This window comes from Salvelinus fontinalis, chromosome 20 (genome assembly GCF_029448725.1).
Source record: "Salvelinus fontinalis isolate EN_2023a chromosome 20, ASM2944872v1, whole genome shotgun sequence".
In the NCBI taxonomy this organism is placed as follows: domain Eukaryota; kingdom Metazoa; phylum Chordata; class Actinopteri; order Salmoniformes; family Salmonidae; genus Salvelinus; species Salvelinus fontinalis.
The window spans coordinates 13,361,253-13,388,481 of record NC_074684.1 but is presented as its reverse complement, the minus strand read 5'-3'; the positions used below and the strand labels follow the sequence as shown (position 1 = coordinate 13,388,481).

Genomic DNA, 27,229 nt, shown 5'->3' with positions numbered 1-27,229 from the left:
AAGGTCCCCAAGAACAAAGTGGCCTCCATCATTCTTAAATGGGAGACGTTTGGGACTACCAAGACTCTTCCTAAAGCTGGCCACTCGGCCAGTCTCAGCAATCGGGGGAGAAGGGCCTTGGTTAGGGAGGTGACCAAGATACCGATGGTCACTCTGACAGAGCTCTAGAGTTACTCTGTGGAGATGGGAGAACCTTCCAGAAGGACAACCATCTCTGTAGCACTCCACCAATCAGGCCTTTATGGTAGAGTGGCAAGATGGAAGCAACTCCTCAGTAAAAAGGACTCTCAGACCTTAACAAACAAGATTATCTGGTCTGACGAAACCATGATTGAACTCTTTGGCCTGAATGCCAAGACAGCACAGGAGTGGCTTCGGGGAAAGTCTCTGAACACCTTTGAGTGACCCAGCCAGTGCCCGGACTTGAACATCTCTGGAGAGACCTGAAAATAGCTGTGCAGCGACACTCCCCAACCAACCAGACAGAGCTTGAGAGGATCTACAGAGAAGAATGGGAGAAACTCCCCAAATACAGGTGTGCCAAGCTTGTAGCGCCATACCCACAGAGAATTGAGGCTGTAATCACTGCCAAAGGTGCTTCAACAGAGGAAAGGGTCTGAATACTTATGTACATGTGATATCAGTTCTTTTTTATACACTGCTCAAAAAAATAAAGGGAACACTTAAACAACACAATGTAACTCCAAGTCAATCACACTTCTGTGAAATCAAACTGTCCACTTACATTTACATTTAAGTCATTTAGCAGACGCTCTTATCCAGAGCGACTTACAAATTGGTGCATTCACCTTATGACATCCAGTGGAACAGCCACTTTACAATAGTGCATCTAAATCTTTTAAGGGGGGGGGGGGGGTCAGAAGGATTGCTTTATCCTATCCTAGGTATTCCTTAAAGAGGTGGGGTTTCAGGTGTCTCCGGAAGGTGGTGATTGACTCCGCTGTCCTGGCGTCGTGAGGGAGTTTGTTCCACCATTGGGGTGCCAGAGCAGCGAACAGTTTTGACTGGGCTGAGCGGGAACTGTACTTCCTCAGTGGTAGGGAGGCGAGCAGGCCAGAGGTGGATGAACGCAGTGCCCTTGTTTGGGTGTAGGGCCTGATCAGAGCCTGAAGGTACTGAGGTGCCGTTCCCCTCACAGCTCCGTAGGCAAGCACCATGGTCTTGTAGCGGATGCAAGCTTCAACTGGAAGCCAGTGGAGAGAGCGGAGGAGCGGGGTGACGTGAGGGAACTTGGGAAGGTTGAACAACAGACGGGCTGCGGCGTTCTGGATGAGTTGTAGGGGTTTAATGGCACAGGCAGGGAGCCCAGCCAACAGCGAGTTGCAGTAATCCAGACGGGAGATGACAAGTGCCTGGATTAGGACCTGCGCCGCTTCCTGTGTGAGGCAGGGTCGTACTCTGCGGATGTTGTAGAGCATGAACCTACAGGAACGGGCCACCGCCTTGATGTTAGTTGAGAACGACAGGGTGTTGTCCAGGATCACGCCAAGGTTCTTAGCGCTCTGGGAGGAGGACACAATGGAGTTGTCAACCGTGATGGCGAGATCATGGAACGGGCAGTCCTTCCCTGGGAGGAAGAGCAGCTCCGTCTTGCCGAGGTTCAGCTTGAGGTGGTGATCCGTCATCCACACTGATATGTCTGCCAGACATGCAGAGATGCGATTCGCCACCTGGTCATCAGAAGGGGGAAAGGAGAAGATTAATTGTGTGTCGTCTGCATAGCAATGATAGGAGAGACCATGTGAGGTTATGAGAGCCAAGTGACTTGGTGTATAGCGAGAATAGGAGAGGGCCTAGAACAGAGCCCTGGGGGACACCAGTGGTGAGAGCGCGTGGTGAGGAGACAGATTCTCGCCACGCCACCTGGTAGGAGCGACCTGTCAGGTAGGACGCAATCCAAGCGTGGGCCGCGCCGGAGATGCCCAACTCGGAGAGGGTGGAGAGGAGGATCTGATGGTTCAAAGTATCGAAGGCAGCCGATAGGTCTAGAAGGATGAGAGCAGAGGAGAGAGAGTTAGCTTTAGCAGTGCGGAGCGCCTCCATGATACAGAGAAGAGCAGTCTCAGTTGAATGACTAGTCTTGAAACCTGACTGATTTGGATCAAGAAGGTCATTCTGAGAGAGATAGCAGGAGAGCTGGCCAAGGACGGCACGTTCAAGAGTTTTGGAGAGAAAAGAAAGGGATACTGGTCTGTAGTTGTTGACATCGGAGGGATCGAGTGTAGGTTTTTTCAGAAGGGGTGCAACTCTCGCTCTCTTGAAGACGGAAGGGACGTAGCCAGCGGTCAAGGATGAGTTGATGAGCGAGGTGAGGTAAGGGAGAAGGTCTCCGGAAATGGTCTGGAGAAGAGAGGAGGGGATAGGGTCAAGCGGGCAGGTTGTTGGGCGGCCGGCCGTCACAAGACGCAAGATTTCATCTGGAGAGAGAGGGGAGAAAGAGGTCAGAGCACAGGGTAGGGCAGTGTGAGCAGAACCAGCGGTGTCGTTTGACTTAGCAAACGAGGATCGGATGTCGTCGCCCTTCTTTTCGAAATGGTTGACGAAGTCGTCTGCAGAGAGGGAGGAGGGGGGGGGGGGATTCAGGAGGGAGGAGAAGGTGGCAAAGAGCTTCCTAGGGTTAGAGGCAGATGCTTGGAATTTAGAGTGGTAGAAAGTGGCTTTAGCAGCAGAGACAGAAGAGGAAAATGTAGAGAGGAGGGAGTGAAAGGATGCCAGGTCCGCAGGGAGGCGAGTTTTCCTCCATTTCCGCTCGGCTGCCCGGAGCCCTGCTTAGGAGCCCTGCCCGGAGCCCACTTAGGAAGCAACACTGATTGACAATAAATTTCACATGCTGTTGTGCAAATGGAATAGACAAAAGGTGGAAATTATAGGCAATTAGCAAGACACCCCCCAAAACAGGAGTGATTCTGCAGGTGGTGACCACAGACCACTTCTCAGTTCCTATGCTTCCTGGCTGATGTTTTGGTCACTTTTGAATGCTGGCGGTGCTCTCACTCTAGTGGTAGCATGATACGGAGTCTACAACCCACACAAGTGGCTCAGGTAGTGCAGTTCATCCAGGATGGCACATCAATGCGAACTGTGGCAAGAAGGTTTGCTGTGTCTGTCAGCGTAGTGTCCAGAGCATGCAGGCGCTACCAGGAGACAGGCCAGTACATCAGGAGACGTGGAGGAGGCCGTAGGAGGGCAACAACCCAGCAGCAGGACCGGTACCTCCGCCTAAGTGCAAGGAGGTGCACTACCAGAGCCCTGCAAAATGACCTCCAGCAGGCCACAAATGTGCATGTTTCTGCTCAAACGGTCAGAAACAGACTCCATGAGGGTGGTATGACGGCCCGCGTCCACAGGTGGGGGTTGTGCTTACAGCCCAACACCGTGCAGGACGTTTGGAATTTGCCAGAGAACACCAAGATTGGCAAATTCGCCACTGGCGCCCTGTGCTCTTCACAGATGAAAGCAGGTTCACACTGAGCACATGAGCACATGTGACAGACGTGACAGAGTCTGGAGACGCCGTGGAGAACGTTCTGCTGCCTGCAACATCCTCCAGCATGACCGGTTTGGCGATGGGTCAGTCATGGTGTGGGGTGGCATTTCTTTGTGGGGCCGCACAGCCCTCCATGTGCTCGCCAGAGGTAGCCTGACTGCCATTTGGTACCGAGATGAGATCCTCAGACCCCTTGTGAGACCATATGCTGACACATGCACATTTGTGGCCTGCTGGAGGTCATTTTGCAGGGCTCTGGTAGTGCACCTCCTTGCACTAAGACGGAGGTAGCGGTCCTGCTGCTGGGTTGTTGCCCTCCTACGGCCTCCTCCACGTCTCCTGATGTACTGGCCTGTCTCCTGGTAGCGCCTGCATGCTCTGGACACTACGCTGACAGACACAGCAAACCTTCTTGCCACAGTTCGCATTGATGTGCCATCCTGGATGAACTGCACTACCTGAGCCACTTGTGTGGGTTGTAGACTCCGTCTCATGCTACCACTAGAGTGAGAGCACCGCCAGCATTCAAAGTGACCAAAACATCAGCCAGGAAGCATAGGAACTGAGAAGTGGTCTGTGGTCACCACCTGCAGAATCACTCCTGTTTTGGGGGGTGTCTTGCTAATTGCCTATAATTTCCACCTTTTGTCTATTCCATTTGCACAACAGCATGTGAAATTTATTGTCAATCAGTGTTGCTTCCTAAGTGGACAGTTTGATTTCACAGAAGTGTGATTGACTTGGAGTTACATTGTGTTGTTTAAGTGTTCCCTTTATTTTTTTGAGCAGTGTATATACACACATTTGCTAAAATTTCTTAACAGTTTTTGCATTGTCATTATATGGTATTGTGCCTCTTTTTGCATGTTATTTTGGCATTAATACGTGTCACATATCAGTTTGCAAACAATGTAAAAAAATAAATATATAATTGAGCCGCATACAAACAGCTCCAAAATGCAGGTGTTTCAGCCTAGCTAGGTGCTTTCTGTGGTGGTGGGGCAGGCCAGCAGAAAACAGGAGCATTGCACCGTGATTTGCTCAGCATTGCACCGTGATTGGCTCAGTGTTCTGTCACTCATGGGGACACTGTCACCTGCCTTTAGTAAGGGTAGACACAATAATGTGAGCCCTTTGGGTGCTGCCATAGAGTTACATTAGAAGTGTCCTTCCAAGAAGGCTCAAATTGGCCACAGAAATGATGTCAAATCATGTTATATGCAGGGTAGCTTTGATTGATCATGTCAACATCTTACTTTCACAATCTTAGCTAGCAGTCATTGTCATGAATCAAGTCTACTGGCAAATCCTTTTTAATGCTTGTCATATGAAGACAAATAATGAAGAGAAAATATAGATAAAACGTATCAGTGCTCATCGGCCATTGGACATAAACATTACACAACAGTTGAGATTTCACATTCAACAATGAGTGGTTTGTAAGGAATCGGTGACAGTGGCTAACTGCAAGCATTGCAACAGGGAAGTCGGGAATGATACGTTTTGAACAGTCATTCAACTCGTAATTGTAAATCCGGCATCTTTCTCTTTGATGACAAAATTTACCCACGAAGGACAGCCTCGCCACTTTCCTGTTCAAGCACATCGCAACATGAGTCCAAAAATGTCTTATGTTGCTTCTTAAATGATGTAGGATGCCAGTGAGATAGTATTACTTTCTTAGCTACAGTATACATAAGTTTGTTGTGTAGTAAGCTGTTAGTAGCCCATGTGCCTCACCCTAATAATTTGGTCTATTTTCACATTGTAAACACATTGTTCGTGGCCGGTGTGTGCTTGTTTGCAAACCTTTTGTTACAGCTTTGACAGTGCTACGGATAGTAGTGTACTGTAAGAACGGCCCATGTTCTGAATTGTCGCTGTACATTTCAAAAGTGCTGAACAAATAGTTATTGACTACGTAAGTTGTCGCTCGCTTATTAATGTCTTAATCGAAATGACGGATTGCCTTTTATCTGCTTGTCGTCCCCATATGCCATAGTTTGTACATCTCAATTGTCAGTAGAAACCACCTTTTTTCAAGCAAGTCAGCCATACCAGCTATGTTTCTTTAAAAAGGCAGTAAATGAGGCTGAATGAACTGTTTCGCTGCCAGACAAGGCTCCGCTGAAAGCCAGGTGTAGCAGTGGTAAGATGTTAGGACTGCTGTTGGGACAGCTTTATGCAGGCCTTAACAGTTTGTGGGCACCATTTGTCACTGTTATAGTGCAATTCATGTATTGTTTAGTGTTTTTTTTTTTTTTGCCCCACCAAGATTTGCATGCTAAAATTGCCACTGAACCCAGGACAAAATTATATATTGATATCACTACCCTGTAAGCAGTATGGACAGGTTAGACAGCAATCCATGCTTTAGTTTTATTTACCTGGCCAAGTTTTTTTGCAATATCCCTGATATTAGCATTTTCACACTTCATGTCCAAGTCATCTGAAAGTAACATAATTAAACTACACAGTTAAAACCAATATGTCATTTTGTAATTTGGGTAAAATAATATTTTGGCTTGGTGTGCTTAGGAATGGGTCTTGCAAGATCCAACTTGGTGAACATAATGCATAATACGTAACTGCATGCCCTCTTTTTCTCTCGAGATTCAACATGGCAGTTGCCAGCATGGCCATGCCTGGCTCCACAGCAGGCCCCACACTGGGTTTTGATGACTACAGTCTCTACAGCAACCTGTCAGATGATGAGCTGATGCAGCTGGCTATCGAACGCAGCCTCAGTGAGACCCACGATGCCACTGCACCGGGTGAAGCCAGCAACACCACCACAGCTCTAGGAAGAAGAATAGTCCAGTATAGGGAAAATCCACCCCCAACCAGGGTGAACCCACCAAATCCACCAAGGCAGGAACCAAGCCACAGGCCGCCTACTGCCAAACCAACTGACGCGTATGTACCAGCTGAAAAGATCCTTCATTGTTTTTCATTATCCACAGGGTCATTGGGACACCCTTTACATTAAGTTGTAGGCTACAGATAGTTACATGCAATTCAAATTTCTTGACATGTTATATGCAGATGTATGCACGAGTGACTGTTTTCTTAAATGAATGACTTAGTTAACGTGACTAAACTATCTACCTGCTAATACTGCTAGCCGGCAAACCAAGAGGCCCCGAGTATCAGTTGTTGACATACGACACCTCGTTAACATGCTGTCCTCATTGCTTCCCGTTGGGCCACGTGGAAAACACCTGTCCTATCGCATCTCATGGCACTGGATTCTTACCCAACGGGCATTTTAGGAATAGATCCAAGTAGCAGTCTGAAGTTCATATGCCACCATGGAGGGAAATAGAAACACTAACGAAAACAAGTCTTTGTGTAGAGTTGGACGTACTGTTGCAGGCTCTAAAAAGTTAGCTATGTCACGTTACAGTATTGGCAGGACAATTTCTGGATGGTGTGTGTAAATTGGCATTCTAGCATCTAGGGAAATTGTTTTAAAAAAAAGTATAATAATTGTGCCCTCCAACTGTACATGTTGGATATTAACATACTATGCATATGTCTAAAGTCTACCCCTTAGAAAAGCATTCAGAGAAACACTTGAAGGGAGATATGAACTAAAATTGTGATAGTGGACAGGTATTTTAGATGTAATAAGAGCAATGAGAATTGATTAAGGAATCAAACAATTAACTTTTGAAGAAACACACATTATCTATTGAGTTTAGGATCCCTCCTTATTAGTTTAGTTAATTTAAAGTACACATTTGCAGCAGTCAGCTATATTACTGAGTATTCACCCCTCTTGGATTTTTGCACATTTTTGCACATTTTGTTACAAAGTAGGTTGAAATGGATTTAATTGTGATTTATTTTTGGGTCATTGATCTACCCAATACTCTAATGTCAAATCATTTTAATATACACTGAACAAAAACATGAACACATGTAATAAAAAATCCCATAAATGTTTAATACGCACCCCAAAATATTAATTCTCTCAAATGTTGTGCACAAATTTGTTTATATCCCTGTTATATCCCTGCTAGTGAGCATTTCTTCTTTGCCAAAATAATCCACCCACCTGACAGGTGTGGCATATCAAGAAGTTGATTAACTTCTTCTGGCTGCAAGCCCGAGGCCGGCCACAATATGACAACAACCACTTCAAGTGCAGGGCACGAAATTCAAAATATATTTTTTAGAAATATTTAACTTTCACACATTAACAAGTCCAATACAGCAAATGAAAGGTACACATCTTGTGAATCCAGCCAACATGTCCGATTTTTAAAATGTTTTACAGCGAAAACAGCACGTATATTTATGATAGCTCACCACCAAATACAAAAAAGGACAGACATTTTTCACAGCACAGGTAGCATGCACAAAGCCAACCTAACTAACCAAGAACCAACCAAACTAACCAACAAACAACTTCATCAGATGACAGTCTTATAACATGTTATTCAATAAATCTATGTTTTGTTCGAAAAATGTGCATATTTCAGGTATAAATCATAGTTTACATTGCAGATACAATCAGAAATTGCACCGAAAGCAGCCAGAATAATTACAGACACCAACATCAAATACCTAACTACTCATCATAAAACATTTCTGAAAAATACATAGTGTACAGCAAATGAAAGACAGGCATCTTGTGATTCCAGCCAATATTTACGATTTCTTAAGTGTTTTACAGCGAAAACACAATATAGTGTTATATTAGCTTACCACAATAGCCAGAAACACAAGCCATTTCCCAGTAGCAAAAGTTAGCGATCGTAACAAACCAGCAAAATATATATAATTTTTGACTAACCTTGATAAGCTTCCTCAGATGACAGTCCTATAACATCAGGTTATACATACGCTTATGTTTTGTTCGAAAATGTGCATATTTAGAGCTGAAATCAATGGTTATACATTGTGCTAACGTAGCATCTTTTTCCCACAACGTCCGGATATTTTTCTGACACACATATTCTGACCAAATAGCTATTCATAAACATAACTAAAAAATACATGTTGTATAGGAAATGATAGATACACTAGTTCTTAATGCAATCGCCGTGTTAGAATTCTAAAAATAACTTCATTACGACATCCAGCTTAGGTATAGCGAGAGAGTACCCAAAAGCTGGGCGCAAACGACTAGCACAACATGTTCGACAGATATATGAAATAGCATCATAAAATGGGTCCTACTTTTGCTGATCTTTCATCAGAATGTTGTACAAGGGGTCCTTTGTCGGGAACAATCATTGTTTGGATTTAGAATAGCCTTTTTCCCTCTCGATTTAGCAAGCACACTTGCCAAGTGGCGCGAATCTCTCCATGTCTACAAACGTAAGAGAACGGAACACGGCAAAACTCCCGAAAAAATTTCAATAATCTGATTAAACTATATTGAAAAAAAAACATACTTTACGATGATTTTGTCACATGTATCAAATAAAATCAAAGCCGGAGATATTAGTCGTCCATAACGACAGCTTATCAGAAGGCAAATCCAGGTCCCTGCTCGCGCTCTCCAGAAAACAGGAAACTGTTGACACGTCATGCCAAGAGCCATGATTCGAGTCCAGATCAAGTTACACACTCCATTTCTTCTCACTCCTTGTCGACATCTAGTGGAAGACGTATGAAGTGCATCTAAACTAATAAATATCAAGGACATTAATAGGCAGCCCCTAGAAGAGAGCATCGATTTCAGATTTTCCACTTCCTGTCAGGAAGTTTGCTGCAAAAGGAGTTCTGTTTTACTCACAGATATAATTCAAACAGTTTTCGAAACTAGAGAGTGTTTTCTATCCAATAGTAATAATAATATGCATATTGTACGAGCAAGAATTGAGTACGAGGCCGTTTGAAATGGGCACCTTTTATCCGGCTACTCAATACTGCCCCTGCAGCCCAAACAGGTTAAACATGATCATTACACAGGTGTAGCTTGTGCTGGTGACAATAATTAGCTACTCTAAAATATGCAGTTTTGTCACACAACGAAATGCCACAAATGTCTCAAGTTGAGGGAGCGTGCAATTGGCATGCTGATTGCAGGAATGTCGACCAGGGCCTGGCTGGGTGGGCCTGGCTGCCAAGTGGGTGGGCCTATGCCCTCCCCCATGGCTGCACCCCTGATCAGTTGTGGTTAGGACCTAATAACATTATTTTTCAATTGACTGATTTCCTTATATGAACTGTAACTCAAGAAAATCTTTGAAATGGTTGCATGTTGCGTTTGTATTTTTTGTTCAGTAAAGTTGTGTAAGTATTCACGCGCCTTGTTTTTGGCAAGCCTAAATTAGTTTAGGAGTCAAATTTGGCTTAACAAATCACATGATAAGTTAGAAGGTTTCACTCTGTGAAATAATAGGGGTTAACATGATTTTTGAATGACTACCCCTTCCTCTGTCCAAACTGCTCCCCATACATACAATACCATTCAAGAGTTCGGGGTCACTTAGAAATGTCCTTGTTTTTGAAAGAAAAGCAAAAATGTTTGTCCATTAAAATAACATAAATTGAGCAGAAATACAGTGTAGACATTGTTAATGTTGTAAATTACTATTGTAGCTGGAAACTGGTGATTTTTTTATGGAATATCCACATATGCGTACAGAGACCCATTATCAGTAACCATCACTCCTGTGTTCCAATGGCACGTTGTGTTAGCAAATCCAAGTGTATCATTTTAAAAAGCTAATTGATCATTAGAAAACCCGTGTTCCCAAACAAGGACCAGTTGCACTCTGAAGCGACTGATGTTGGTGGGATTTGGAGAATAATGGAGGCAACAGGGGAAAGAGCCTCATATCTACAAAGTCCCTTCCACCAGGTAGCTGATGAGATATGCTAGCACCACTGCCATATTGCATCTCCATCCCAAAGCCCTTGCTTGGAAGTCTACCTCGCCAGACTGCCAAGAACCTTGCCCTCATCCAGGCCAAGGTGGCGAGACACGGTATTGATGAAACCATAGGCCTTGCTGATCTCTGCACCAGACAGGATGCTCATGCCAGCATACTTGGGGTCCAACATGTATGCTGCGGCATGTATGGGCTACAGGCAGAAGTCTTCATGCTTTTTGATGTATTTCAGAACTGCAGTTTCCTCTGCTTGGAGCAACAGTGAAGTGGACAGGGCAGTACGGATTTCTTCTCTTACATCTGCAAGCAGAGTCTGAACATCAGACAGGATAGCATTGTCTCCCTCAGTCCGTGCAATGGCTACTGCTATAGGTTTCAGGAGTTTCAGGCTGCTTACCACTCTCTCCCAAAAATACATCATCCAGGAGGATCGCCTTGATGGGGCTGTCCATATCGGTGTGATATGTGATATGGCCATTTCTTGGAGAGACTCCTACCCCTCCAGGAGAATGTCAAACATGATGACAACACCTCCCCAACGAGTGTTGCTGGGCAGCTTCAATGTGGTGTTCTTATTCTTCTCACTTTGCTTGGTGAGGTAGATTGTTGCTATAACTTGATGACCCTTCACATACCTAACCATTTCCTTGGCTCTCTTGTAGAGTGTATCCATTGTTTTCAGTGCCATGATGTCCTTGGGGAGCAGATTCAATGCATGAGCAGCAATGGGTGCACAGCCAATGGGTGTGATGTGAGGGTAGGATGCCTCAACCGTAGACCAAGCAGCCTTCATGTTCGACAGATAATGCTGCACCAGTGCAAATACCTTCTGTGGTCCAAGGTCATTGATGATTGCCTTCAGCTCATCTGCAATGTAGAGACCGGTGTGTCTGTTGTCCCTTGTGTCTGGGCTCTTGTAGAATACTGGTTGAGGGGTGGAGATGATGTAGTTAATTATTCCTTGCCCACGAACATTCGACCACCCATCAGAGATGATTGCAATACAGTCTGCTTTCTCTATGATTTACTCGACCTTCACTTGAACTCTGTTGAACTCTGCATCCTGCAAATGACTAGATAAAGGATGTCTTGTTGGAGGGATGTATGCTGGGCGAAGAACATTCAGAAATCTCTTCCAATACACATTGCCTGTGAGCATCAGAGGTGAACCAGTTGCATACACAGCTCGAGCAAGACATTTATCAGCATTTCTCTGACTCCGTTCCTCCATTGAGTCAAAAAACATATGATTCCAGGAGGACTATGAGCTGTTGCTATCGGTAAGGTGTCTGATTCATCATTTTCACCTTGAATAGAAGTAGGTGAAGGACTTTTTTCAGAAGCTGTTTATTGTGAGCGCTGAGGGAACTTTATGAACTTGGCCAGATGATTCTGCATCTTTGTTGCATTCTTCACATATGATTTGGCACAGTATTTGCAAATGTACACAGCTTTTCCTTCTACATTAGCTGCAGTGAAATGTCTCCACACATCAGATAGTGCCCGTGGCATTTTCCTGTAAAGATTAGAAAAGAATGAGTAAAACAATAATAAATATATATATATACACACACACAATTCCATGTACAGATAAATAGTTAAGTAGTTAGATTAAACAACTCCTTTGTAAGATAAATGTTTTAAAATGAAACATGTATAGAAACAGGTGAATTAACACCACTCAGTTAGCAGGCTCAAGCAAGCTAAAACCCACATGGTAGCTGTCACGTCCTGACCATAGGGCTTATGTGATTTGCTTGTTTTAGTGTTGGTCAGTACGTGAGCTGGGTGGCCATTCTATGTTGTGTGTCTAGTTTGTCTGTTTCTGTGTTCGGCCTAATATGGTTCTCAATCAGAGGCAGCTGTCAATCGTTGTCCCTGATTGAGAATCATATATAGGTGGCTTGTTTTGTGGGTGGTTGTTTCCTGTGTCAGTGCCACACGGGACTGTGACGGTTAGTACGTTTGTTATTTTGTATAGTGTCTTGTCTTCGTATATTTTAAATCATAGAAACTTACCACGCTGTACATTGGTCCTCCGATCCTTCTCGCCTCGTTCGAGGAGGAGGAAGAGCTAGACTGCCGTTACAGTAGCAAAAATAATTTAAACACACTTTGCTGTAGGCTACTATTAACTGGTTAACAAAAAATCATGTATGTCATAAAATATATTCACCCCACCCAGTATTTGTCACACCCTGGCCTTAGTTAGCTTTGTTTTCTTTATTTTAGTTAGGTCAGGTGTGACATGGTGGATGTATGTGTTTTGTATGTTTATGGGTGCTGTGGCTTAGTTGGTTAAAGTGTCTAGTCTAGGTGTATGTATGTCTATGGTTGCCTAGATTGGTTCTCAATTAGAGACAGCTGTCTATCGTTGTCTGATTGGGAACCATATTTAGGCAGCCATATTCATTAGGTAGTTCGTGGGTGATTGTCTGTCTATGTTGCATGTCAGCACATTGTTTATATAGCTTCACGTTCGGCGGTTTGTTTTTGTGTAGTTTGTAAAGTGTTCTTCGTTTCGTCTTCGTTTCATTAAAAGAGAAGATGTGTTATCACGCTGCGCCTTGGTCCTCTCTTCCACCATACGACGATCGTGACAGTATTGTAATAAAAACTTACCATAAAGCATGTAGTCCTTTGCTCAGACAGTGTAGTAGTGTGGGCTCAATAGCATCTCATTAGTGTGCAAGATCTTGAGAATCAGCTGTACATGTGGTGGAAGAGTGCACTGCACATGTGATGGAAGAATGCACTGCATGCAGAGGGTTGCAATTTCATTGAATTGGGGATAGTTTAACCAAAATATGCCACAAGACCTAGAATTGCCTTGTGTACATTGTTATAAGCTAACTTTCTTGATGAATTTAAGCAGAATTCCCAGCCTAACTTCCCATTGAAAATTTCCAGGGTAGAAAAATTCTGACCCTTTGCAACCCTATTCTGAAGGCACATACATGAAAAAAAAAATGTAATGAAAGTATGCTAAGGACTACTCCTCTAGAAGATGCATCATGGGTGAATTCAACTTTATTAAAACAATTACGGAAGTTTTTACAGTAATTTACGGTAAAGGGAAACATGTCCAAAGACATTGTTAAGTAATACATATTATAGTTTAAGTAATACATATAGTTTAATGTAAACTTCAACTAGTATACAATTTTTCTGATTTATGAACCAACTACAGCAACATACTCTTTGTTTTATCAAAACAAGTTAGGTTTTTCTAAAATGACCCAAGAATTTAATCCGGACGCATTTTGGTAATGTCACGTATACTCCCCCCTCTAGGTCATCAGGCTGCTGATTATCCCGCACACCTGTCACCATCCTCTCACGCAACTGCGCCTCATGACACTCACCTGTACTCCATTACCCCCTTGACTATTTTCCCTATATCGGTCACTCTTCTTGGTTCTTTCCTCCGGTGTTATTCACTCTTTTCATGTCAGTGCGTTGTTTGTGTTTGAAAGAACTAGAAGCAGGAATAAATCACTCAGTACTATTATTCTGCCATTTCACATTCTTAAAGTAAAGTATTGATCCTAACTGACCTAAGACAGGGAATTTTTTTTGCAAGGATTAGATTTCAGGAATTGTGAAACTGAGTTTAAATGTTTTTGGCAAAGGTGTATGTAAACTTCTGACTTCAACTGTAGGTATTCCTCTTGTCCAGATGGGATAAGGCAGTGTGCAGTGTGATGGTGATTGCGTAGTCTGTGGACCTATTGGGGCGGTAAGCAAATTGAAGTGGGTCTAGCGTGACAGGCAAGGTGGAGGTGATATGATGCTTGACTAGTCTCTCAAAGCACTTCACGATGACAAGTGAGTGCTACGGGGCGATAGTCATTTAGTTCAGTTACCTTTCCTGGGTACAGGAACAATGGTGGCCATCTTGAAGGATGTGGGGACAGCAGACTGGGATAGGGAGAGATTGAATATGTCCATAAACACATCAGCCAGCTGGTCTGCACATTCTCTGAGTACGCGGCTAGGAATGCCGTCTGGGCCGGCAACCTTGCGAGGGTTAACACGTTTAAATGTCTTACTCACGTCGGCCACAGAGAAGGAGAGACCACAGTCCTTGGTCGCGGGCCATGTCAGTGGCACTGTATTATCCTCAAAACGGGCAAAGAAGGTGTTTAGTTTGTCTGGTAGAAAGACGTCAGAGTCCGTGACGTGGCGGGTTTTCCTTTTGTAGTCTGTCTGTAAACCCTGCCACATATGTCTCGTGTCTGAGCCGTTGAATTGCGACTCCACTTTTTTCTATATGGATATTTTGCTTGTTTAATTGCCTTGCGGAGGGAATAACTACACTGTTTGTATTCTGCCATATTCCCAGTCACCTTTCCATGGTTAAATGCGGTGGTTTGCGCTTTCAGCTTTGCTTGAATTCCGCCATCTATCCACGGTTTCTGGTTAGGGTAGGTTTTAATACTGTTGCTTGTGGAGCTAGCTAGTACACTAGCACATTCTAAATGTAATTTCACTACACATGCTGTTGGTGGTGGTAACACACCATACTCTCTGGCACCATTCGACATCCTGCCTGACCTCGCATGTCTCACAGCGTCTGTGGCGTGAAAAGGTAACTGCTGGAGCCAGACCCATGTTGAAATATTGCACAATCCAGGTATGCAAAGCTCTTAGACTTACCAAAAAAGACTCAGTTGTAATCGCTGTGAAGGGTGTTTCTATCATGTATTGCATACTTATCTAATCAAGATATTAGTATATATTGTTTCATTAAAATATTAGTAAATTCAACTCGGGTGAATACTTATAATAGGCACTGTATCTCACATCTAGCAGGAGGAGGAAATATGACGACGTTGCAGTGACTCACTTGGTGGAAAGCGCATGCTGGCATATCACAGGCAATGGCTCCATTTAGTACGTGCCAGAGGCAAAGGAGTAAGTGTGTCCTTTCACAAAAGACAGCAAATATTGCTTTCACACCAAGACATGAACACTTTAGGATATGTAATGATGTTTGTATAATATGTGATGACATTTGTTGTACGTTTTACATTATTTTCCCACTTTATAGGATATAAACCCGCTGGGAAAGATCTGTTGAAGGGAAATTCCACCACTTTTAACCTCATCTCCGGCACCATATCAGTGTCTACATATGTTAAAATTACGCATTTCAAGTGCGAATTACGGGACAGAATGAGAAATAGGCTTCTCTAAAGGCAACAAATGTCCAACTTTAGGGGGTCTCTAAATATACAGAATTTGACAGAGACCCGCGCCGACAGCAAGATGCATCAATCTCACATCATACTCTTTTTGATACATGGGTTGCATATACTGAGGGGGCGCTGTTTCACTCGCTCAGATGCTTTCAGCCACTTACTGCAAACTGAAGGAAAATTATGATACATGATAGGTTTTAAAAAATGTTATTGTTCACATTTTGGGGGAGCATGGCTTGCCTTGGCATCCATGAATACACACCTCTGTAGTAGGCCATATGACAATCGCTGAATGTCATTACACTAATGGTGTTTGGAAAGAGACATCTGTTACATTCATCAAATGGAGCATGCACAGTTGGATGCTGGAATTATTTTGATGCCGCAGGTATCCTACTTTTTTTAAGTGATTTTTTTAACAATCAGATGAAAACATCATGACTGGTTGTGTTCATGCCACAAATGTAATACATTTTTACCCTTACATTACGTCTTTACGATTAAGGCCCAATATAGAGGCTCCCTCGGATTTCATGGTATAATTCACACTCTGGACGCATTTCTACATTCTGTAGTTAAAAGGCTGTGTGATCAAACCACCAGTTCCTCCCCTGGAGGCCTACTTTACAAACACATTTTTTCCTTAGCTGCTGCTTACCCTCACTCTCCCTCTAACTCTCAATCGTGAATTGATCATTCCTGCTAACCATTTGATCTCGATCAGTTTCATGGGAATATGAATTAATATTTTCTTGAATTATGTAGTGTTGCATCGTGAGTGAATTTTAGAGCAGGCCTGGTGGCGTGCGCTGAGAGAGAAATAAGAACATTCCAACTATCATCCTAAATGTCATAAGAAATTTGGTGGTGCTTTTGTCTTAACGGTAATGTTATACTATTATATTTGATTATGTTATGCAGAACACTAATGAATCATTATGTGATCATGACATTGATTTAGCTTTGATCTAACTTCATTAAAAGAGCACCCTGCAGGCTCTGACATGTTAGTGATGGGAAGGAAGACAAGGAAAGAAATACCCCAAATAATGTAGTAAAAAAATGTCTCCTAGCAAAAAAATTATACTTTAAATATTTGGAATAATAAAGAATAAAAATATATATATATAGTTTAATCCCCCATATGTGGGAGGTGGGTTCAAAATAATAACAATGATGATGATAGTTAATAAAAAATGACACTTTTTTAATCTTATTATTTAAACTACAACACTACTTTCACATACTTTATATAGACACTATGGTGCTGGAGATAATGAATGAGGTTGAAAAGTAGTGGAATTCCCCTTTAAATTAACCAATACATTTAAAATGTATTAAATTGAGATTTTGTGTAACTGGCCTACTACACACAATACCCCATTATGTCAATGTGGGATTATGATTTTAGAAATGTTTACTAATTAATAAAAAATGAAAAGCTGAAATGTTTTGAGTCAATAAGTATTCAACCATTTTGTTATGGCAAGTAAAAATAAGTTATAAAAAATGTGATTAACAAGACACATACTTGGTGCTTAACAAGTAATACATTGCATGGACTCACTGTGTGCAATAACAGTGCTTAACATTGTTTTGTTATGACTACCTCATCTCTGTACCCAACATATACAATTAAAGTATCTGTAAGGTCCCTCAGTCGAGCACTGAATTTCAAACACAGATTCAACCACTAAGACCAGGGAGCTTTTCCAATGCCTCACAAAGGGCACCTATTGGTAGACGGGTATATAAAAAAAGACATTGAATATCTCTTTTAGCATGGTGAAGTTATTAATTGCCATTTGCATGGTGTATCAATACTCAGTTACTGCAAAGATACAAGCGTCCTTCCTAACTCAGTTGCCAAAGGGGATGTAAACCAGAGATTTGTGACTTTAAAACATTTACAGTTTAATGGCTGTGATAGGAGAAAACTGCAATGTTGTTGATCCATCCTCAGTCAATACACAATACTAACCTAAATGATAGAGTGAAAAGGAAGCTTCTACAGAATAAAAAATATTCCAAAACATGCATCCTCGTTTGCAATAAGGCACTAAAGTAAAACTGAAAAAAATGTGGCAAAGAAAGGAATTTTATGTGCTGAATACAAACCGCTTTTTTTTTGCAAATCCAAAACATCACTGATTACCACTCTTCACATTTTCAAGCATGGTGGTGGCCGCATCATGTACCATGGGTATGCTTGTCATCGGCAAGGACTAGGGAGTTTTTTAGGATAAAAAGAAACGTAATAAAGCTAAGCTCAGGCAAAATCCTAGAGGGAAAACCTGCTTGTGTCTGCTTTCCAACAGACACTGGGAGACAAATTCACCTTTCAGCACGACAATAACCTAAACCACAAGGCCAAATATACACTGGAGTTACTTACCCAGACGACATTGAATGTTCCTGAGTTGCCTAATTACAGTTTGACTTAAATTGGCTTGACAATCTATCGCAAGACTTGAACATGGCTGTCTAGCACAGGAGGTTGGTGGCACCTTAATTGGGAACGGGCTCGTGGTAATGACTGGAGCGGCATCAGTGGAATGATATCAAATACCTCAAACACATTTTTATTTATTTATTTATTTAACCAGTTAGGCTAGTTAAGAACAAGTTCTCATTTGCAATTGCGACCTGGCCAAGATAAAGCATAGCAATTCGACACATACAGCAACACAGAGTTATACATGGAATAAACAAAACATACAGTCAATAATACAGCAGAAAAATAAGTCTATATACAATGTGAGCAAAGGAGGTGAGATAAGGGAGGTAAAGGCAAAAAAGGCCATGGTGGCGAGGTAAATACAATATAGCAAGTAAAACACTGGAATGGTAGATTTGCAGTGGAAGAATGTGCAAAGTAGAAATAGAAATAATGGGGTGCAAAGGAGCAAAATAAAGAAATAAATACAGTAGGGGAAGAGGTAGTTGTTTGGGCTAAATTATAGATGGGCTATGTACAGGTGCAGTAATCTGTGAGCTGCTCTGACAGCTGGTGCTTAAAGCTAGTGAGGGAGATAAGTGTTTCCAGTTTCAGAGATTTTTGCAGTTCGTTCCAGTCATTGGCAGTAGAGAACTGGAATGAAAGACGACCAAAGGAGGAATTGGCTTTGGGGGTGACCAGTGAGATATACCTGCTGGAGCGCGTGCTACAAGTGGGTGCTGCTATGGTGACCAGTGAGCTGAGATAAGGTGGGGCTTTACCTAGCAGAGACTTGTAGATAACCTGTAGCCAGTGGGTTTGGCGACGAGTATGAAGCGAAGGCCAACCAACGAGAGCGTACAGGTCGCAATGGTGGGTAGTGTATGGGGCTTTGGTGACAAAACGGATGGCACTGTGATAGACTGCATCCAGTTTGTTGAGTAGAGTGTTGAAGGCTATTTTATAAAGGACATCACCGAAGTCGAGGATCGGTAGGATGGTCAGTTTTACGAGGGTATGTTTGGCAGCATGAGTGAAGGATTATTTTTTGCGATATAGGAAGCCGATTCTAGATTTAATTTTGGATTGGAGATGTTTAATGTGATGGTTTCCAAGTGTTTGATGCCATTCCATTCACTCCATTCTGACCATTTGTATGAGCTGTTCTCCCCTCAGCCTGCTGTCTAGCAATGTTCAACAACCAACATGACAGAGCTTGAGTTTTTTAAATAATAATGTGAAAATATTGCACAATCCAGGTGTGGAAAGCTCTTAGAGACTTACCCAGAAAAACGCACAGCTTTAATCGCTGCCAAAGGTGATTCTAGCATGTTTTGACTCAGGGGTGTGAATACTTATGTAAATTAGATTTCTGTATTTCATTTTTTATAAATGAGCAAAAATGTCTAAAAACATGTTTTCACTTTGTCATTATGGGGTATTGCGTAGATGGGTAAAAAAAGTGAAACCATTTTGAATTCAGACTGTAACACAACAAAATGTGGAATAAGTCAAGGGGTATGAATACTTTCTGAAGGCATTGTATGTGGACTAGGTGAAAAAGGGTAAGTGGATGATGGTGGGTATGTTTGCCTATTAGAGAAGAGGACACTATTGTGAAAGCAATCCTGAATGGTGATGTGACTACGTTACGAGCTATGGCTAAAGACACCGGGAATAACATTCTGCGGCCTGACAAGTATGGATGGATCCCGCTGCACGAGGCTGCATATTATGGCCAAGACCAGTGTGTCAGGGTTCTTCTTGGGGGTAAGTGCAATTCAAAACTCCATAGATGTTAATAGTGATGCAAAGACATTAATTGGATTATTGTTGTCCTTTTTGGTTTAACAATGGACATTTTCTGGGCTCACGACAATTATTATTATTTACAATTGAACGCAATAGTAGTCCATACCAAATAGTACACCCATTTTAACCCTAAAAACGCCAACATATTTTTTTGCTTAAAAGCACGGGGGTCTTTTTACCCCAAATTGGTATTCATTGCTAAGAAACACTGTCTGTCAAGCATTAACACTTTTCATTTATTAACCTTTTGTAATACAAGTAAATAGATTTACATTTTCAGGGTACATACAACTGTGCCAAATGTTGTGCTTTTACCACAAAGTTTACTATTGAGCCCACATTTTCAGCTTAGCCATACAACATTAATAATACTGAACAAGCAACCTTTCTGTTACTGGCCCAATGCTCTAACCACTACGCAACGTGCCACTCCTCACTAGTATACAAAATAAATATAATTTTTCATTCCTCCATATTAACACAGAACTCATGATAAATTATATATTTTTGTCTGTAAGTAGTTGGTTGACAAAGTAAAAAACATTCAGAAGCATTAAAAAAAGGGTTTCGAAATGATGTTATTCTAAATTTACCCCTGTGGGCGCTTTTATGGTTAACATTTAATTGCCAAGTATTTTACAGTCCATGTAAATGCCAGCTAAATAGCTGATTTTAAAAAACTGTATAAAATAAAGTAAAAACCTAGTCTCATGTTTGTCTCCTGTGTTCTTCTTTCCACTTTTCAAGCTCAACCTGGAATGATTAACAAATGCGACCTAAAAGGCCAGACTGCTCTTATCTTGGCGGTGGGCAGGGAAATGGTGGCCTGTGTAAAGGCGCTTCTGGAGAAAGGGGCAGACCCAGGACTCGCCACCAAGGAGAGAGAGACCCCCCTCTACAAAGGTAACACATTTGCCTTAGAGACCTACTAAGACCTATATCTTCCAACCTCTTTGTCATTATCCTTTTATTCTAAGCGTAGTAAGTCATAGACTACTTGACTGACAGTAAAATAACTTGTTGGGCAGCAACATTGTGAGAGAACCTTGGCTGAAAAACTAGCTTTTGGGTTGGCTGGGCTGCAGATTTGAAAGAAAATCACTGGTATAAGAAACATGGTGGTGGAAAATCCCTCCAGACCATGCCTACACCGATCGAATGCTTTTGCATTTGTGGGGAGTACTAGTGAACAAGTGCACACTTCCGGAGAAGGAGAGGTGATTGGAAGACCAATACAACTACACCCAAAATCTGCCATTACAGATTCGCTCTCCCAGTACCTGCAAGCTGTACCCTGGGAATAACCTCAAACCCTTGTTTAGGAAACACTGCCTACCATGACTAACAAAGGCTGGGAAATCTTCCATTTCTCCCCTGTCTGTCAATCTTTGACCGTATTCCACAGCTTGTGAAAGGGAGAATGCTGAGATTGTGGCCATGCTTCTGAATCACGGTGCTGTGGTGAACAAACACTGCATCCAGGGCTGGACGGCTCTCCAGGAGGCTGTGAGCCGCAACAGTGTGGAGATATGTGAGATGTTGGTCCAGGCCGGGGCTAAGCTCAGCCCAACCAACATGTACGGTATCACGCCCCTGTTTACTGCAGCCCAGAGTGGATGCGTGGAAACACTTCGATTTCTCATTAAACACGGTACGATTTTCCCTTCGAAAAGCGGGTGAATTCTGTAGGCCAAATGACATTACACCGAATTGAGACAGTCCACACCACATAGAGCTGTTATGGAGCTCTAACCATGGATCTTTGGTTGACGTTTCTTACTGTATGTTACACTGAATATATGTTGTAGGTGCTGATATCAACAGCGAGGCCAGCGATGGGGCCACAGCTCTGTATGAGGCGGCTAAGAATGGCCATGAAGACATTGTGAAGCTTCTTCTTTCTCAGAATGCTGATGCCAACAAAGCGGGCAAGAAAGGACTTCTGCCACTACATATCGCTGCCCAACGAGGAACTGATGGGTAGGCGCAATTAGCTTAAATAACCTTGAAATATGGGAAGACATCCCCGCACAGTACACTTAAAGGGATAGTTTGCCCAAATTACAAAATTACATATTGGTTTCTTTACCCTGTGAGCAGTCTGTGGACAAGGTATGACAGCAATCCATGTTTTGTTTGCCTGGCCACTGTTTCCAAATGCTGTGGCACAAATCCAAGGCAATGCTACCGATATTAGCATTTTTCGCACTTCAAGTCCAAATCAGCTCAATGAAGTTACTTATAGATGATTTTTGATGCTGTATGTCTCATTATATGAGAGGCACAGTGCCTTCGGAAAATATTCATACGCTTTGTCTTATTCCACATTTTGTGTGTTAAAGCCTGAATTCAAAATTGATTAAACTGTTTTTTTTCCTCTCACCCATCTACACGCAAAACCCCATGACAACAAAGCGAAACCATGTTTTTAGAATTTGTCATATTTATTGAAAATGAAATACAGAAATATCTAATTTACATAACTATTCACACCTCTGAGTCAATGCTATGTAGAAAAACCATTGGCAGAGATTACAGCTTTGAGTCATCTTGGGTACGTGGGTATCAATTTTGTACATCTGGATTTGGGGATTTCCCCCGTTGCAGATTTTCTCAAACTCTGTTAAATTACATGGGGAGAGAAGGTGAACAGTGTAATGTAGTGAACATTATGCCATAATCCAGTCTGTATTCGTACTGTGGGATTCCAGTTCCATGTTTTACAGTAGCCAGACACTGGGAGTGATATGCCATGTGAACCATGTAATGTCAGCATACTTCTGAGCAAAGTTTAATTAAAGTATACGAATGCCCCCGACCTCAGTTCTTATAAACATAAGCAATCTAAACAGCGGGATGTTACCATTGGCGACGAGTGAAACGCTCAAGAGAAGAACGCAATATACAAGACAAACTACGTATCCATGTAAGTAAACACAGATAGCAACAACAGCCTAGCTAACATAATATTCAGCTAACATCGTACATTACGGTACAATACCACGATAGCTAGAGCCCAACTCAATCGGCTCGAGGTGGAAAAAATGGATCAACAGATTCAAGAATTTTCTAGTTGCATTAGACATTGCGGATAACACACAGAAAATGGCATTACTGTTACACTATTGCAGGGTCGGATGTGTACTGTATACTTGACAAACTGCAAGATACCGGAGCAACTGATGACTATGTTACAGCTGTAGCCAATCTCAATGCAAATTTCTGTCCAAAAGTCAACACAGAATATGGAACCTACGTTTTCAGACAAGCGAGACAAAATGAAAACGAAACCTTGGATGCTTACCACACAAGATTGAAGCAATTAGCATCCACCGGATGGGGCTAAAAGATGGTTCAATGGCTCTCCAACAACTATTTGATACATGCAGCGCACAAGAGATGTCGGATAAACAAGCTGCAGGCATGGAGAATGCTCATTCAAAATCACAAAAATAACTTTCAGTGTGCGCTGTACAAAATAAAAAATATAACAAAAGCCAGGGCTACAAAAATGAAAGCGACAAAAGTCAAAACAGAATACGCAATAACTGTGGAGAAAACTTCCCACAACGAAGGAGGACAAACAAATTGTCCTGCAAGTGGGAAAAAAAGGAAAATATGTGGAAAGTTGAATCACTTTAAAAAATGCTGTAGATCACAAACCACCGAGTCCACTCCTCCAGTTGCTGACAAACTAACCCAACAGCGTCCGAAACAAAGTGCATAAAGTGCAGTCACAAGACAACAAAAAGACACAAAAACAAGACACCTCACCAAGCTCTGATGATGATTATGTGTATGTTGTGTGTACACTACAGAAACCATCCCAACCACACATCCAAGTTACCAATTTGAACACAACTATGGATGTTATTGTTGATTCGGGAGCAAGCGTTAACATTGATGTCACATATGACAAGTTAAAGCCCAGCTGTGAATTAAAACAGGCTAAAACAAACATCTTTGCTTATGGCTCCGAACCACTTCCACTGAAAGGAAAATGCACAGTACCAGTCTGCTCCAAGACTAAGATGGTGGATACCACTTTCTATGCAGTCAAATGTGACTCTGGCTCACTACTTCGCTGTCAGACAGCAACAGACCTTGGACTTCTGAAAATAAACTCTCTGTCCACTCCAAGTGAACCAGCTGATGGTTCATTCATAAGCCAGTTTACAAACGAATACCAGGACCTCTTCCAAGGCATTGGAAAACTCAAAGACTTTCAAGTGAAGCTGCACATTGATGACACATTTCAAACAGCAGTACAACCACATAGGAGGATTTTTTTCCACCTGAAAGAAAAAGTTCAACAGGAGCTTTACACACTACAAAGCCAAGACATCGTTGAAAAAAATCAGCGGGCCAACACTATGGGTATCCCAGACCAAAACCCAAAATCCCTGGTAAAGTTTGTCTGTGTCGACATGCGCCTTCTGAACACTGCAATACAACGTGAATGACAAATCACACCAACGGTTGATGATCTCATCCATGATCTGAATGGGGCAGTGGTGTTCTCCAAGCTAGATCTTAATGCTGGATACCACCAGCTTAAGTTACATCCAGACTCAAGATATATCACAACCGTCACTACACATACTGGCTGCTGGAGATACACCAGACTGAACTTTGGCCTAAATTCAGCTGCCAAGGTGTTTCAAAATGCAATACAGCAAGTGCTGCAAGGAATTCCCAATGTGAGAAACGTGAGCGATGACATACTAGTCTAAGGTAGACCTCAAGATGAACACAACACAAGTCTCAAAGCTGTGTTTCAGAGATTGAGAGAGAAAAATCTCACGCTAAACAAAGAAAAATGTGAATACAGCAAAACAACACTTGATTTTTATGGCTATGTTTTCTCAGAGAAGGGCATTTGATCCAAAGAAAATCAAAGCCATAAAGAATCTGCCAGAACCTCAAAATGTCCCGAACGTTTGCAGTCTACTTGGTATGATACAATACTGCTCACGGTTCATCCCAGACTTCGCAACAACCACACAGCCTCTTTGTGAGCTCACAAGAAAAGATCACACCTGGTCATGGGGACCAAAGCGATGAAAAAAATGAAGAACACGTCTGATGCAGCACACGACGACATCCTACTTTGACCCAGCCAAGAGGTCGACACTGTTAGTTGACGCCAGCCAAGTTGATTTAGGTGCCATACTAAGTCAGCATAACCCTACAAGTGACAAAAATGTCCAGGTCATCGCATATGCCAGCGGAGCGCTTTCAGAGATTGAATAGCGCTACTCACAAACCGAGTGAGAAGCTCTGGAGATCATCTGGGCATGTGAACACTTTCACTTGTATCTCTACGGAGCTCACTTCACGGTCATCACAGACCCTAAACGAGTAGAGGTTATCTTCAACAACCCAAAAGCCACACGCCCAGCATGACTTGAGCATGGAGACTGAGACTACAACCCTACAGCTCCACTGTGAAGTACAAAGCCGGTAAAGATAACCCTGCCGAATATATGTCAAGACATCCCATCGCAGAGGAAACACCACAAAGAACCTCTTGCATGGCAGACAAATATGTGAACTTTATCATTGACAACACAGTTCCCAAAGCTGATTCTAAAAGAGGTGCAATAAGAAACAAACACTCAGCTCTACAGAAGGTGATGTGCCTATTGTCCACAGGAACCTGGCAAGATTCACTACATGACACACAAGATGTTGATTTCCAAACATTAAAAGCACTCTTTCGCATGCGACATGAACTAACAATCAATGCACAATAAAACATCCTTCTGAGAGGAACACGGCTCGTTCTTCCAGCCTTTCTCCAATACAAAGCAATCAATCTAGCTCACACAGGCCATCTAAGCATTGTGAAAACAAAACAGCTACTGAGAGAGGTTTGGTTTCCAGGCATATATGACATGGTGGAAAAAGCAATTCAGCACTGCATTCCATGTCAAGCTGCCACAGCAGGAAATCATATGGAACCACTGTCTATATCGAAACATTGACAAAGTTTTCTCCTCCTTTGGAGTACCTGAGATTGTAAAAACGGACAAAGGACCTCCCTTCAATGGACAGTCCACAGATTTCAGCCACTACCTTGGGTTTAAACATAGAAAGATAACGCCTTACTGGCTGAGAGCTAATGCCGAAGCAGAACGCCTAATGAGAACACTCAAGAAATCTGTCACAGTCACAAACTCTGAAGGAAAGCCTTGGAAACAAAATCACAACAGTTTTCTGAGAAACTACTGCGCAACCTCTCATGGAAATAATCAATAAACCCCAGCAGAACTGATGTTTGGAAGAAAACGTTGCACTACACTTCCCACAATGCCTCACTTCGCACCAAACATCAAGCTACGTGACATGCAAAGCAACGTATGAAAGAGACTGCTGACTACAAGAACCGAGCACAAACCTCGACACTCACACGAGGAGACACGGTACTCTGCTGTCAGCATGTCAAAGGAAAACTCACGACTCCCTACGATCCTAAACCTTACAAAGTCATGAGAATTAAAGGATCGATGATAACGGTGACACGCTGTGGATGTCTGGAAACCAGAAACTCGTCCTTCTTCAAAATGCTCCCACCGTCAATACCTGTTGACTTTGACCCCGAGCTGTCGGAAGAATAGGACGATCTGAACACTTGTCCACATGTCGCTGAATAGTTAACCTTAATGTTGTATCCCAAGTGAAATGTATACTGACCAGTAGTGATAACCTAAGTTTATTTTTATTTTGAAATAAGGGAGGGATGTAACGTAGTGAACATTATGCCATAATCCAGTCTGTGTATTCGTACTGTGGGATTCCAGTTCCATGTTTTACAGTAGCCAGACAGTGGGAGTGATATGCCATGTGAACCATGTCATGTCAGCATACTTCTGAGTAAAGTTAAACTAAAGTATATGAATGCCCCCGACCTCAGTTCTTATAAACATAAGCAATCTAAACAGCGGGACATTACAAACAGCAGTCTTCAAGTCTTTCCATAGATTTTCAATGGGATTCAAGTCTGGGCTTTGGTTGGGACACTCAAGGACTTTCACATTCTTGTTCTGAAGCCATTCCAGCATTGCTTTGGCAGTATGCTTGGGGTCAGTCCTGTTGGAACGTAAATCTTTGACCCAGTCGAAGGTAATTTGCACTGAAACATGTTCTCATCAAGGATTTTCTTGTGTTTGGCTCCATTCATTGTTCCCTCTATCTTCGGTCTCCCAGTGTCTGCCACTGAAAACTTCCCCATAGCATGATGCTGACACCACCATGCTTCACTGTAGGGATGGTGTTAGACAGGTGATTAGCTGTGCCTGGTTTTCACAAGACATAGCGCTTGGCATTCAGGCCAAAGAGTTACATTTTTGCCTATGCTCTCTGTCTTTCAAGTGCCATTGTGCAAATTCCAGGCTTGCTGTCATGTGCCTTTTTC

General features: G+C 42.5%; 1 protein-coding gene across 1 annotated transcript in view; it reads left to right on the top strand.

Moving 5' to 3' along the window:
- LOC129817338 (ankyrin repeat and SOCS box protein 2-like) overlaps positions 1-27,229 on the top strand; it is a 42,084-nt gene that overhangs the window by 2,222 nt on the left and 12,633 nt on the right. Inside the window, exons 2-6 of the mRNA XM_055872470.1 lie at positions 6,122-6,424; positions 19,601-19,770; positions 20,560-20,715; positions 21,218-21,463; positions 21,621-21,792. Of these exons, the coding sequence (XP_055728445.1) occupies positions 6,129-6,424; positions 19,601-19,770; positions 20,560-20,715; positions 21,218-21,463; positions 21,621-21,792 (1,040 nt within the window). The 5' untranslated portion in view covers positions 6,122-6,128. The remainder of the gene's footprint in view (positions 1-6,121; positions 6,425-19,600; positions 19,771-20,559; positions 20,716-21,217; positions 21,464-21,620; positions 21,793-27,229) is intronic.